We start from the raw sequence: 12,781 nt of genomic DNA, 5'->3' as shown, positions 1-12,781 counted from the left end.
TGGAAAGGCAAGTGCTAAAGCAGCAGGGTGGCATTCAAACGCCCACGGGCCTCATACTGTCATCACCCAGGTGCTCCAGCTCTTCCACTGCCAGCTCCACCATCCACAACCCTCTTCTTCACCCGCCAGCACAGGCTGGCTCAGCTGTATGATTCCACACAGCTCCTGACACCCTCACTGCCTCAGTTTTCCCACCTGTGAAATGATGTCCTACACAGAGGGCAACAAGAACAGACGAGAGGATGTCCATAAGGCACTCAGACCAGGGCCTCTTCTTCTGGAAGGTGGAGAGCACAGACTTGATTCAGGGGTAGCCAGGATGGGCTTGGGGCATTAAAGGTGCCCAAGTGGAGTTACAGTAAATGCTGGGGACCACAGCCTGAGGGCAACTCCAGAACCCAGGACGCAAACACCAGCTCACACACTTAATCCCCTACTGGGGTGCAGCCAGACCCAGTGACTGGCTTTTACAGGACATGCCTCTGAGATGAGCCTTAAAAAGACTCTGGCTTGTGTCTCCTGCTCCTTGCTGCCCTTTGGAAAGGCGGAATTGAGGGGTGGGGGTCCTGAGACAATGACAGGAGCTCGCCTGGATGCTAGGTCTACAGAGTCTTGAGATGGCAGAAGCCCAGCGACACCTTCAGGAAGCCTTGTGACAGCCCCTGGCCAGATGGCCCAGCATAGGCACACCCAAATCCCTGACTCACAGAAAAGGTGGCATTAAAAATGCATTGTTTCAAGCTTCTAAATCTTGGGATACTATTACATAGATGTGATATTGTGATTTATAATAAATATACAGGGTGGGCATGAGGAGGTTTACAGTTGTGTGTTAAATAGTTTGTTCTTGAATTATCAATTATTATATTCTCCATATGAACAACTGTAAACCTACTTTTGCCCCACCCTGTATATCTGGTCTCAGTCTATTCCTAGATTAAGTCTTTTGTTATGCTAATGAAGTGACTTTTGGATACCACCTAAGGAAGGGAGCTGGTTGCCAGTAAAACCACACATGTGGCTGGAGGGTTAGGGAGGAGAGAGGGGCAAGAGGTTGAATCAATCAGCAATGGTCAATGATTTAATCAATCACTTCAGTGTAATAAAACCTCCATAAAAACAGGGCTTGGAACGAGGTTTGGAAAGCTCCAGAGATAGGGAACACGGGGAGGAGCTGGGAGGGTGGTCCTGGCAAGGGCATGGAAGCTCCACCCCTTCCCACACTTGCCCTGTACATCCTTTTATCTGGCTGTACCTGTCTTAAGCCCTTTTATAATAAACTGTGATCTTGTTAAGTTCATGTTTCTCTGAGTATTATGAGCCACACTAGCAAATCAATCACACTCAAGGAAGGGGGGTTATGGGAACCTCTGATCTACAGCCAGTGGGTCAGAAGCACAGGTAACAACCTAAACTTGAGATTAGCATCTGAAGGGAGTGTGGGGCAATCTTGTGGGACTGAACCCTTAACCCAGTGATTCTCAAAGTGTGTGCCTTAGAAGATTTCCAGGTGCGCCCTATGGTATTCCAGAGAAATATGTGCCTGTTGGAGACCAAAAAACCAACAGGATTTTTGGAGTTTAGATTTTTGGGGGACGGAAGTGTGGGGAATTGGCTGCAAGCTAACAGTCTGCCCAACCCCCCACCTTACTTGCCTAATTAGGTAGCAAAAAGGCTGTTAAGCTGTGGTGCTGGATTGTTTACACTATTCCCCATGTTCCCGGAAAGACTGGAGGTGAGTTTCTTCTATCCTTTGTTTGGTGTAAAGTTAAGATGATATGTATGGTGGGGGTTTTCTGCACTCAACACAATTAAGAGTAAAAAGAGAGGAATTCTTCAATGTACTGACAAGGAAATGAGAGCTTGCCTTTCAAATATACGCCCAAACATTGAAGAAATCGTTAGGACACATCAGGCTCATGTTTCTCATCAACACAGGAATGAAAAAACTTAACACATTTATGCTAGGACCTGCTGAATTTATTACATCTTACTAAGAATGTTTCTCTCTCTCTCTTTCTCTCTCTCTCTCTCTCTCTCTATATATATATATATAAAGATAACGTTTTTGTCATTTTTTTATTTAACCCCCATTTTTTACAAATTCTAAAAAGCATAACAAAAAATGTAACATAAAAATGTTTTTTAATGTCAGAATAAATTTAGTTTTGTCATATTTCTTTCGTTTAATTACCATAAAAGCACGCTTGGACTTTTTTTTTTTTAATTTAATATTTGACTTAGCCTGACCAGGCAGTGGCGCAGTGGATAGAGTGTTAGACTGGGATGCGGAGGACCCAGGTTCGAGACCCTAAGGTCACCAGCTTGAGCGCAGGCTCATCTGGTTTGAGCAAAGCTCACCAGTTTGGACCCAAGGTCACTGGCTTGAGCAAGGGGTTACTCGGTCTGCTGTAGCCCCATGGTCAAGGCATATATGAAAAAGCAATCAATGAACAACTAAGGTGTCGCAACGAAAAACTAATGATTGATGCTTCTCATCTCTCTCTGTTCCTGTCTGTCCCTATCTGTCCTTCTCTCTGACTCTTTGTCTCTGTTAAAAAAAAATTTTTTTTTGACTTAATTATAACATTTCTCAGAAATTTGTATATAGGGCGCCTACAATTATTTGTAGAATTTTAAATGTGCCCCGACTTCAAAAAGTTTGAGAACCACTGCCTTAACCTGTGCCATCTGAAGCTATCTCCAGGTAGATGGTGTCAGAATTGAGTTAAATTGCAGGACACCCAGCTGGAGTCACAGAATTGCTTGGTATGAGGGGAAAAAACATCATAGCTGGTGTCAGAATCAGGGTAGCAACAGATACCTAGTAAGGGAGAATATTACCAGCCATCACAAGACTGTCATCAAGGTCACAAGGCAGTCAACACAATGCCTCATGAGCAACAGGCATGCACACAAGGGCTGTCATCTTCTATTCTCAAATGAGTACATACATCAACTACTTCACAGGAAGAGCACTCACCTCAATATTCAGAAACCAGAAAGCAGACGGAACTACAAAGATGACTGACTTAAGGCTGTCATCAGCCTTACCTTTGGCTGTAAATAACTACTACACCTGGACAAGGTAAATAAACTGACCACTGGCAGGGACAAGGTGACAACCAAGGCAGGGCTACAATCCCTCAGAGCAGAGAGCTCCATGTGCACCCCATCCCAGCTTCACCTCTGCTTCTTCCTAAAAGGTACTTCCTGTTAGAGCCAAAGAAGAGAGCAGCAGTCTTGCCAAGTAGAAGAAAACATTCATGACTACTGAGATGGCTTGTATTTAGGAACAGATGAGAAGGAACCTCAATATTCTGCATAAAGATCTCACTGGACCTTGGTGACCCTATGATGTGCTACTGCAAAGCCAAACCCAGAGCACTGCTAGAGAGCAGCTGGAGTGAGCAGAGTTTAGAGGTGATACGATGCTCAGGAGTCACTGAGACGTGGACCCAGCAGAAGGGACTGCCATGTAAGCACCAAAAGTGAGGAGCATACCGCAGGAGTGCTCCAGGAGAAAAGAAGTGAAATAAACTCACCCTAACAGGCCCACATGGAGACCAGACAGGAGGAAGCAGCAGCAGTGAAGGACTAGCCTGCCAGACAAACTGCTCCCATAAGGGGAAAATAACCAATAAGAGAATGATGATGCTCAAAGATGTAACAAAAATCTAACATTTAAAAAAGTACAAAAGGAAGAAAAGATAGAAGAGAGAAAAACAGTGAGATGACACATAAACCCAACCATGTTAATAATTACATTAAATGTGCATAAAAAATAGAATAAAACACAATGATGCTGACTAAATTTTTAACAAACAAAAAAAATTATGCTAAATAATTTTTCTTCTCCTATTTCTGGCTAATTTTATGTGTCAACCTGACTGACTCAGATTCCCAGACATTTGGTCAAACATTATTCTGGCTGTGTCTATAAGGGTGTTTTTAAGATTTTATTTATTGATTTTAAAGAAGAGAGAGGGAAAAATGGGCGGGGGGGGGGGAGCATCAATTCATAGTAGTTGCTTTTCAAATTTGCCTTGACCAGGCAAGCCCAGGGTTTTAAACCAGTGACCTCAGCATTCCAGGTCGCCATTTTATCCACTGCACCACCATAGGTCAGGCTGAGGGTGTTTTTGAATGAGATTAACATTTAAATTGGTAGACTGGGTAAACCAGATTGCCTTCCATAGTATGGGTGGGACTCAATCAGTTGACAGCTTGAAGAGTTCAAACAGGCTGATCCTCCCACAAGTCAGAGGGAATTCTACCTGCCTTAAGATTCTAAGTGAAACATCAGCTCCTCTTGATGTAGAGCCTGCCAGCCTTCAGACTGGAACCACATTATCAGCTCTCCTAGGCCTCCAGCTACCCAACTCACCTGCAGATCTAGGGACTTGCCAAGCCTCCATAATCACATGAGCCAATTCCTTCTAAGAAGTCTCTTGACACATACCTATTGTTTGTTTCTCTGGAGAACCCTAATTCAGCACTGAACATTAACTTTCTACAGCATTTTGGAAACTAACATTTAGTCTCATAAGCTTCTGAAAGATGAAGCTGTATGCAGAACACCCAAAAGGCATTTCAGCAAAATATCACTAAGACACAGTACACATCTTGCCACAACTGGAGACAAAAACTGATGTACTTAAGTCAAATATCTCCACCCAAACCATGCAAAATAATACTTAAATAAAACTGAAAACTGTTAAAAACACAGGACCCCAGCATAGTAGAAAAGCCTATTTCCGGGGGAGCCACTAATTCAAAAGCCATCCATTAATTGCAACAGGCGACCTACAGACATTTAAGACACTGTTTCCATCAATAGGCTTTCTGAATAAACCTTAAGGAATGAGCTTGTTTTCTTTGAAAGAAGCCTAAGATTCAGACTTATCACTAATCAAAATAGAGCTTTCCCCACAGCAAGCCCAAATCAGTGAAGCTATACTGCACACTGAATGTCACATCAAGTGCAAAAATAAGCTTTTCTTGACATCACTGCAGCTTCAGCGATTCTAACCGAAAAATGTAGAATCAGGAAAAAACCAGAATGAACACTGTTCCTTTCAAAATAAGAAACATCAGGGAAAAATGAAAGCAGAAGACACTCTAGCAAGTCAGTCTACTTCACCGTGGCCACCAAACACACGGGACACAGGCAGTCACATCAGCCTCACTGCTGACAGATGCTCAGGCCACACAGGTTTAAACCTTGGTCTACCAACCTCCATTTCGCCATCCTGGGTTTCAGGAAGGTCAGGCCAAGCCGCTGCACAAGCTTCACCCCAAGTTTCCGGAGCAGGGTCTGGTTGCTGTCAGAGAGCCTGCAGCGGTCCAGGCACCCAAGTACAGTGGCAGCTGCAAACAACAGCACATGTGACTCAGTTTGGTGGAAGAATTTATAAGCGCCCTCAAAGTACACCATCTATATTTGACATCTACAACATTAAAACCAAACGTTACCACAGGCCTCTCCCACAAATGCAGTGATGGCCTAAATTTACACCAAAACCCCAGAGCCCTGCTTCACGAAGACCCCTCTGTCCCAGGTCCTTGACCATATGCAGCAAGAGTGCAACATGCTCAACTTCCTCCCTGAAGCAGCAGACTGGAGGTTAGAAGAGTGGAGAGAAGTAGCTCTTGGTGAAGACAACTCGACACATATGGCTCTCAGGTCTTCATGCTGTTTGCTGTTGTTTTACAGGGGAGCCCAGCATCAGGCAGGGGGGGTAACAGCAGCAGGTGTGAAGCTGCCTTCCAGGAGGAGTCTCCATGGGCAAGGAAATGCTGCCAGGCCATTTGGGGGTAAGGTGGGTATTGGGGAAGCCAAAGCCAGGACAGCACATGGGATGGCATTTCATGTGACAGACAAGGAAAGCAGGGTTTCAAGACAATTATAATAGCATCTGAGTAGTTTCCTAAAAGACTCAAACAGTGTGAAATGACTAACCAGGTATAACTGACTGTAACTCAAAATAGATGCATGTTCTATGTGCATAAGTCCACAGGGGACAATATGTGAAGATGGTGGGTGATTACTGCTTCTTTTCTCAGGTGTGATAACGATACCAAGGTTATGTCTTTAAAAAGAGTCCCTAACTATTAGAGATACACATTGAAATAGACAAAGAGGAATGCAGGTGTCTGGTGGATGAAAAGGAGCAGGATGAACAAGAATGCCATAAACTAAAATCAGAAGTCTGGGAGTTCACTGTACCATCATTCTCTCTGCCTTTATACATGCTACAAATTTTCCATAATGAAGACTTTTATTTTTAGGAAATAACACTACTGTTCAGCCCTGGCTGGGTATCCCAGTAGTTAGAGCATTGTCCCCATACACCAAGGTTCTGGGTTAGATCCCTGGTCAGGGTGCATACAGGAACCAACCAATGTATATATAAGCAGAACAACAAATTGATGTTTCTTTCTCTCCCCCCCACTTCCTCTCCCTAAAAATCAATAAATTTTTAAATTAAAAAAAGATATGCTACATTCAAATCTGACTTATATATACATACATACACACACACACACACACACATGCTCAAGCCAGCAACCTTGGCTTCAAGCCAGCGACCATGGAGTCATGTCTAGGATCCCATGCTAAGATGGCAACCCCACTCAAGCTGGTGAGCCCATGTTCAAACCGGAAGAGCCTGCGCTCAAACTGGCAAACTCCGGGTTTCGAGCCTGGGTCCTCAGCATCCCAGACCCATGCTCTATCCACTGCACCACTGTCTAGTCAGACTGAATCATATATATTCTAAAATAGAAATTCCTCTAGGTGTAGGTAGTGAACCTCTCTGCAGCAAGAATCGTGTACTTATTTCTATAAATTGAGGCTGAATCTAAAAATTAAGAGAATGAGGTATAGGACAAAAGATGTGGCTACTGATATTGTAAGAATACAGCCTAAACTGACTCAGGAAGTGAGCCAGAGACTCCAGGCTCTGTCTACATCACCAGATCCTCAGAACTCAGACCTCCCATACAAAGTCCAAGTGTTTGATTATTAAAATACACACACACGCAACAAAAAGAACTACAGAACTATGACAGTTTACAAATACAGTAAGTTACAGATTTCTGCATCTGTGAATAAAATGGTAAGGAGACATAATCATTTGTGAACAAACTCACATCACAAACACCCTTTTACAAATAAACCTTACCATAGGGTACACAGTCTTCACGTTTTCCATGCTTAAATATCTGTGCCTTAAAAAAAAAGAGGTTTTATTAAAATATTGCAGATTCATACAATTTTAAAACATCAGACCAATCTTTGCATTTTCAGGAATTTTTCTTCTAAACACTCACCACTGAATAACAAGTTTCTGCCTGACCTGTGGTGGCGCAGTGGATAAATCGTCGACCTGGAAATGCTGAGGTCGCCGGTTCGAAACCCTGGGCTTGCCTGGTCAAGGCACATATGGGAGTTGATGCTTCCAGCTCCTCCCCCCTTCTCTCTCTCTGTCTCTCCTCTCTCTCTCTCTCTCGCTGTCTCTGTCTCTCTCTCCTCTCTAAAATGAATAAATAAAAAATTTTAAAAAAAAAAGAATAACAAGTTTCTGTACATGATAAAAGAAGGAATTACAGAAATGAGAAGAAACCCTCCTAAAGGGCATCATAAATAAAGGCACACTAACTTACTGGGGGAGGAGATTAAGGGCACAACCTTATCAAGAAAGAGAATAAAGGCATCTTACTAGATTTTTTCAATTACCTGTGCATAAAGAAAGATATCCAAGTCTAAAAGCTGCAGGCCAAAGTGTCTCACACAAAGGGAAGACCCAAGTTGTTCCTGAAGTCTCACCCATTCTCAGTTGACAAAGAAGGGCCTTCCTATTTCTCGAACACATTTGCCTCTTCCTGCGCTGCCAACACATCCCACTCAGCAGCAGTAGTCACCTGAGCCCATGGGACAGACGCCCACAGGGGTCCCTAGCCTAACATCTCCAGCTTACATCCCCTATAACCAGGGAACACCTCCAAACTCACAGACCTTTCAACCCCCTGAATTCTCAACCTGAAATTTTACCTTCTGCTTTTGAGTCTAAAGACAAATGGGACAATTCACACAAGCATCCAAACCCCTGAAGCACAGAATCCTGGAGCTGAGCACCTCTGAAACACGCTCATCAGATTCTTCTCCTTCAAAAACAGTATTTAACTGGCAAGGTGGGAAATGCTTCAGTTTCAGACCATCTGAAAGTATGTGACCCATTTGCACGTAACTCCCTGTCCCAACACCAGGTCCTAACTGTCAAGGAGCTGCTCAGCCAAGGAAAAGAAGACTTTCTTAATATCCAGGTCAATAGTATATCACACAGAGACTATCCCCACCCCACCAGACCTGGGCCCGTGCAACCATGGATGCTGAACCTGCACTAGAGAGAACAGGCTACAGGGCTCAGTTGTCTCTTGGAAGCGGCTCAACTGCCTCACCCAGCACACAAACAGCAGACTCCTCTCCTCCACTCCCTTCCTGGACCTGGGGCACTCTATAAGATATTCTACAAAGCCCCTCAACAGAAGTTATGCTTTCTTCCACTCTTTCTACCAGTATGTCTCCATCAACTCAACCCCAAAACCCTGAACCATCCAGAGTAGAAAGTTCTGTGCATGCCAACAACTCTGTGACCTGTACACTATAAACACAGAGGATCCAGCCCTGGCCGGTTGGCTCAGCGGTAGAGCGTCGGCCTGGCGTACGGGGGACCGGGTTCGATTCCTGGCCAGGGCACATAGGAGAAGCGCCCATTTGCTTCTCCACCCCTCCCCCTCCTTCCTCTCTGTCTCTCTCTTCCCCTCCCGCAGCCGGGGCTCCATTGGAGCAAAGATGGCCCGGGAGCTGGGGATGGCTCCTTGGCCTTTGCCCCAGGCGCTAGAGTGGCTCTGGTCGAGGCAGAGTGATGCCCCGGAGGGGCAGAGCATGGCCCCCTGGTGGGCAGAGCATCGCCCCTGGTGGGCGTGCCGGGTGGATCCCGGTCGGGCGCATGCGGGAGTCTGTCTGACTGTCTCTCTCCGTTTCCAGCTTCAGAAAAATACAAAAAAAAAAAAAATTAAAAAAAAAACAAAACAGAGGATCCATCTCTACAATGTGCTGGGAGCTAATAAAAGGCAGGGCAGGACCCTGGACTTCCACGGGCCTCATCTGTAATGCATTTGTAACTTGATAAACCATTTGTATTATGACAAGGGGAGAGTTACCTGGATCCCTAAACTTTTTCCCAGTGAATTTTTAAAGGAGTCAGGAAGGTGGTTCAGCTGTATTAATCTATGCATGAGTGAAATCACCCAGGGTAAAACGCCCATGGCTCTACCAGAAAGTCAAAACCGTACAAATTACAACCTGTATTTAAATCAAACAACAATAGGGCAGGATCTTGATCAATGGACTATCAGGAAAAGAATCTGCACAATATCCCTTCATAAGGGCACTAGGACTGCAGAGCAGAAGATGAAAGGCCTCCAACAGGCAACATTATTCATAACAAAGTGAATACTGTTGATCCTGAAAGATGCAAACCAATGACTCTTGATCAACATGGGGTTAAGGGCACCAATTACCCGGGAGTCAAATATCTGCATACAACTTAAGTTGGCCTTCTGCACACAAGGACTCCCAACTTACGACCAAAAAACAGAGTCGACATTTGAACAGATGTTTAAAATCCACATGTAAGTGGGCCCACACAGTTCAAATCCATGTTAAGGGTCAACTATCATTGTAAAGACAAAACCTAAGATATGAGTCAGCGTACAGAACATAACAACAACGTCCAAGTGCAGGCACAACTGGCCAAGGCGGAAGTAGCAGCGGGCAAGGAGGTAGTGGGGACAGGAGAGCAGTGGGGGTAGGGTCAGGAGACCTCACAGAAAAAAGGTGGCAGAGGAAAAGGAGGTCCAGTCAGGTGTTATGGCCACAAAAGTAACCAACCAAGGCAACCAACACTGGGAGAGGGCAAGAGTGGCACAAGCCAAGTTGGCAAATGATAGCTTGGGGGCTCATGTCATCCTCAGAACTAGCGAGTGCCAAGGGGAGGCCTGTACTGACGGAAAAGGGGGGTCCTCACACTCTACCTGCCAAGTCTGCTAAACTCAGAAGTAGCTGGGGAGCGCTCAACTGTGGGGCCAGTCAGACACCACCTGTGAACAGGCAGGAAGCTGCCTTCTCTGAACTTGTTTCCTCAGTATATAAACTGGGGCAATGACAGTACATACTTCATTGAGCCACTTTGAGAATAAAATGCAAATTAATGTCAAATGTATCCACCAAAGAGATCAAAAACAAATTCCTACCAAGTAAATATACATATATTCCATTGTTTGCCTGAAAAGTATTTTCTTTTAATTTTAAGAACTCTTTCCTAGGTTTATGTGAAATACAAAATTACACTTAATTTACTCCGTGTAAATTCAAACATGTCCAGTTTAATGTACTTTAAACATAAGTCTTGCATTTATAGAATACTTAATGAGCAGAAACACTGGATTCCTTCCTATCAGGGACTTACAGTAGGACAAGAGCCATAAAGCACCTGAACACTGCCTACAATTCCATGGGGTAGTTGGTGCACATAACGTGCAATGAGACACCCAGTCATGCCAGGCAAGGGGTCAACAGACTCTACTGTGCAGGCAGCTTCACTGCAGAAGCAAGGTCACTGCAGCCAGCTCTCACGGGAGGAACAGGAGTTGCCAGACAGGCGATCCATGTGGACAAGGTAGGACACGAATGGACATAAACGTGCAGCTGGACATAAATATGGAGCACCAGGTCTGAGGAGAAAGCAGGAGATGCCAGACAGCACCCTGAGGCCCATGCAGAAAGGGCATTGACTCAGGGCAAATGTGCACCCCACTCAGTTCAGGCAAGCCCAGATGATGCTGGTACGCTGGCTTCATAATAAACGAGGCCTCCCTTTTATTCTCAAATATGTTTAAATGTTACATGATCACCTCCTGTGGCAAATTCTCTGACACACTCCTCCACATGAACTGGGATACATGGGGTCTTTGTTCATCACCCCTAACCACGGGCTTCCATCTGCTTCATAAACAAGAGCCAGGCAGAAATGACACTGTGACATTAGAGCCCCTGCACCCTGTGCTGAGGTCTCTTGGCCACTTGCTCTCCAGCTGCTACAATGAGAATCCAGCCACATGCAGAGATACCACAAAGGCACCATATTTGACAGGCACAGCAGAGCCCAGCCCTGCAAGTCATCCCCACGGCACCCTCCTCAGCCCAGGCCCTCAAGACAAGCTACTCCTGGGGCCCTGGTCTCCCAAACCCACAGAACCCAACAAATAACAGCTGTTATTTTAAGCCACAGGCTTTGGGGCAGGCTGTCACACAAGAGAAAATGAACTCGTTACTTAGGGACTAAAATTTTACCTTGCAGGCAAGGGGACTACTACATAATCCTGCATGCTGTGACACAATTAGATTCTAAATGGACAGATGTGACAATGGTAGCAGTACGGAGGACACATGGAGGGGAAGAAAGCAAAAATGAGGCCTTTCCAGGTAAGCTAACAAGAAGACCCAAATTAGGGCCAAAAGTGTGCAGGAAAGGACGGACACCAAACAGGAAAGAACTGACAGTGCTGACCACTAGCGAAAGTGCCCTCTGGCTTCACTACTGAAGTTTAAATGTTCTAAACTGCAAACATGCTCTCACATGTGAACATTATTTGCCAAACTTCTGACAGACCAGAAGGGCAGAAGGGGTGAAAAAAGGAACAAAATTCAATTAAGATAGGACTTTCTGTTTATGGGTGTTTTTAACCTAAAAATGGGGCCATCGTCACTGCCCTTCACAGGAGAGCACAGGGAGAACAGTGAGTCTGAGCACCAGGAGAAAGTGACTGGACAGCAGCACCAGCCTCCCAACAGCCTGGAGCATTCACCATCAGCATCACAACATAGGAGGTGTGCTCACCTTTTCATGGAAGTACGAGACACAAGTCAAATGAGCCACCTGTGGAAAGTACATCCATTACAAAGGCCAATGGCACCAAGCAGCTGAGAAACGCCCACATCTGTTATATTCAGAAACCAGCACAGCTCAGGGTGCAAAGAACATGAGTTTCTGGATGATCATTCTAAACAACCACCCGTTTCAATTGCTACCCTTCCAAGCTTGCTTTTCTGCAACATGCAAATCTGCTCTCCCCCCCCCCCCCCCAGGTATGTTCACCCAGCCTGTGATTCACAGAGTCAGCGGCTCAAGAGCAGGTCCACGGCTGCCAAGCAGGAGCTGCTGGTCCAAGGCTCCCCGAAGCACCATCAAGTCAAGGTCAAAAAAGCAGTTCCATCCCAGGCCCAGCAAGAAAGGGCCCCAACAGCACATGAGCTCATGGTGCCTGTAATTCTCCCATGAAATGGTACACATTGGACCCCACTGGGCACCTCGCTACCCTGCCTCTGGTCCCTCAGGAAGACACAAAGACAGGCAGGACAGAGCTCAGGAAGAGCAGGCTGTACCATTCTGTGCTCCTAAGTCTTATCCCAAGATCGAGACGTGGTACCATGTTCTGTCATAACACACAAAGGGGATGAAACTAACAGGAAGGACTGTCAGCACGGATAACAACCAGTTCCACGCTGGATGCTTTTTCGAGTTTGGCCCAGGGTACCTCACCTGTGCAAAGAGCCCAACCAGGGCCACATCTTCCAGAGGGCAGAAAGGCTGAACTGGGGCTTCATCCTTTATGTAACAGCCAAATCACTTTTTTTTTTTTTTTAATTTTTTAT

General features: G+C 45.3%; 1 protein-coding gene across 4 annotated transcripts in view; it reads right to left on the bottom strand.

Moving 5' to 3' along the window:
• TBCD (tubulin folding cofactor D) overlaps positions 1–12,781 on the bottom strand; it is a 194,120-nt gene that overhangs the window by 145,623 nt on the left and 35,716 nt on the right. For all 4 annotated transcript variants that reach the window (XM_066381665.1, XM_066381668.1, XM_066381666.1 and 1 more), the window contains 2 exons: positions 7,188–7,233; positions 5,238–5,370 (listed from right to left, as the gene is read on the bottom strand). In XM_066381665.1, the coding sequence (XP_066237762.1) occupies positions 5,238–5,370; positions 7,188–7,233 (179 nt within the window). The remainder of the gene's footprint in view (positions 1–5,237; positions 5,371–7,187; positions 7,234–12,781) is intronic.

Source organism: Saccopteryx leptura, chromosome 4 (assembly GCF_036850995.1).
Source record: "Saccopteryx leptura isolate mSacLep1 chromosome 4, mSacLep1_pri_phased_curated, whole genome shotgun sequence".
Classification (NCBI taxonomy): domain Eukaryota; kingdom Metazoa; phylum Chordata; class Mammalia; order Chiroptera; family Emballonuridae; genus Saccopteryx; species Saccopteryx leptura.
This window is presented reverse-complemented; position numbering and strand designations above follow the sequence as displayed.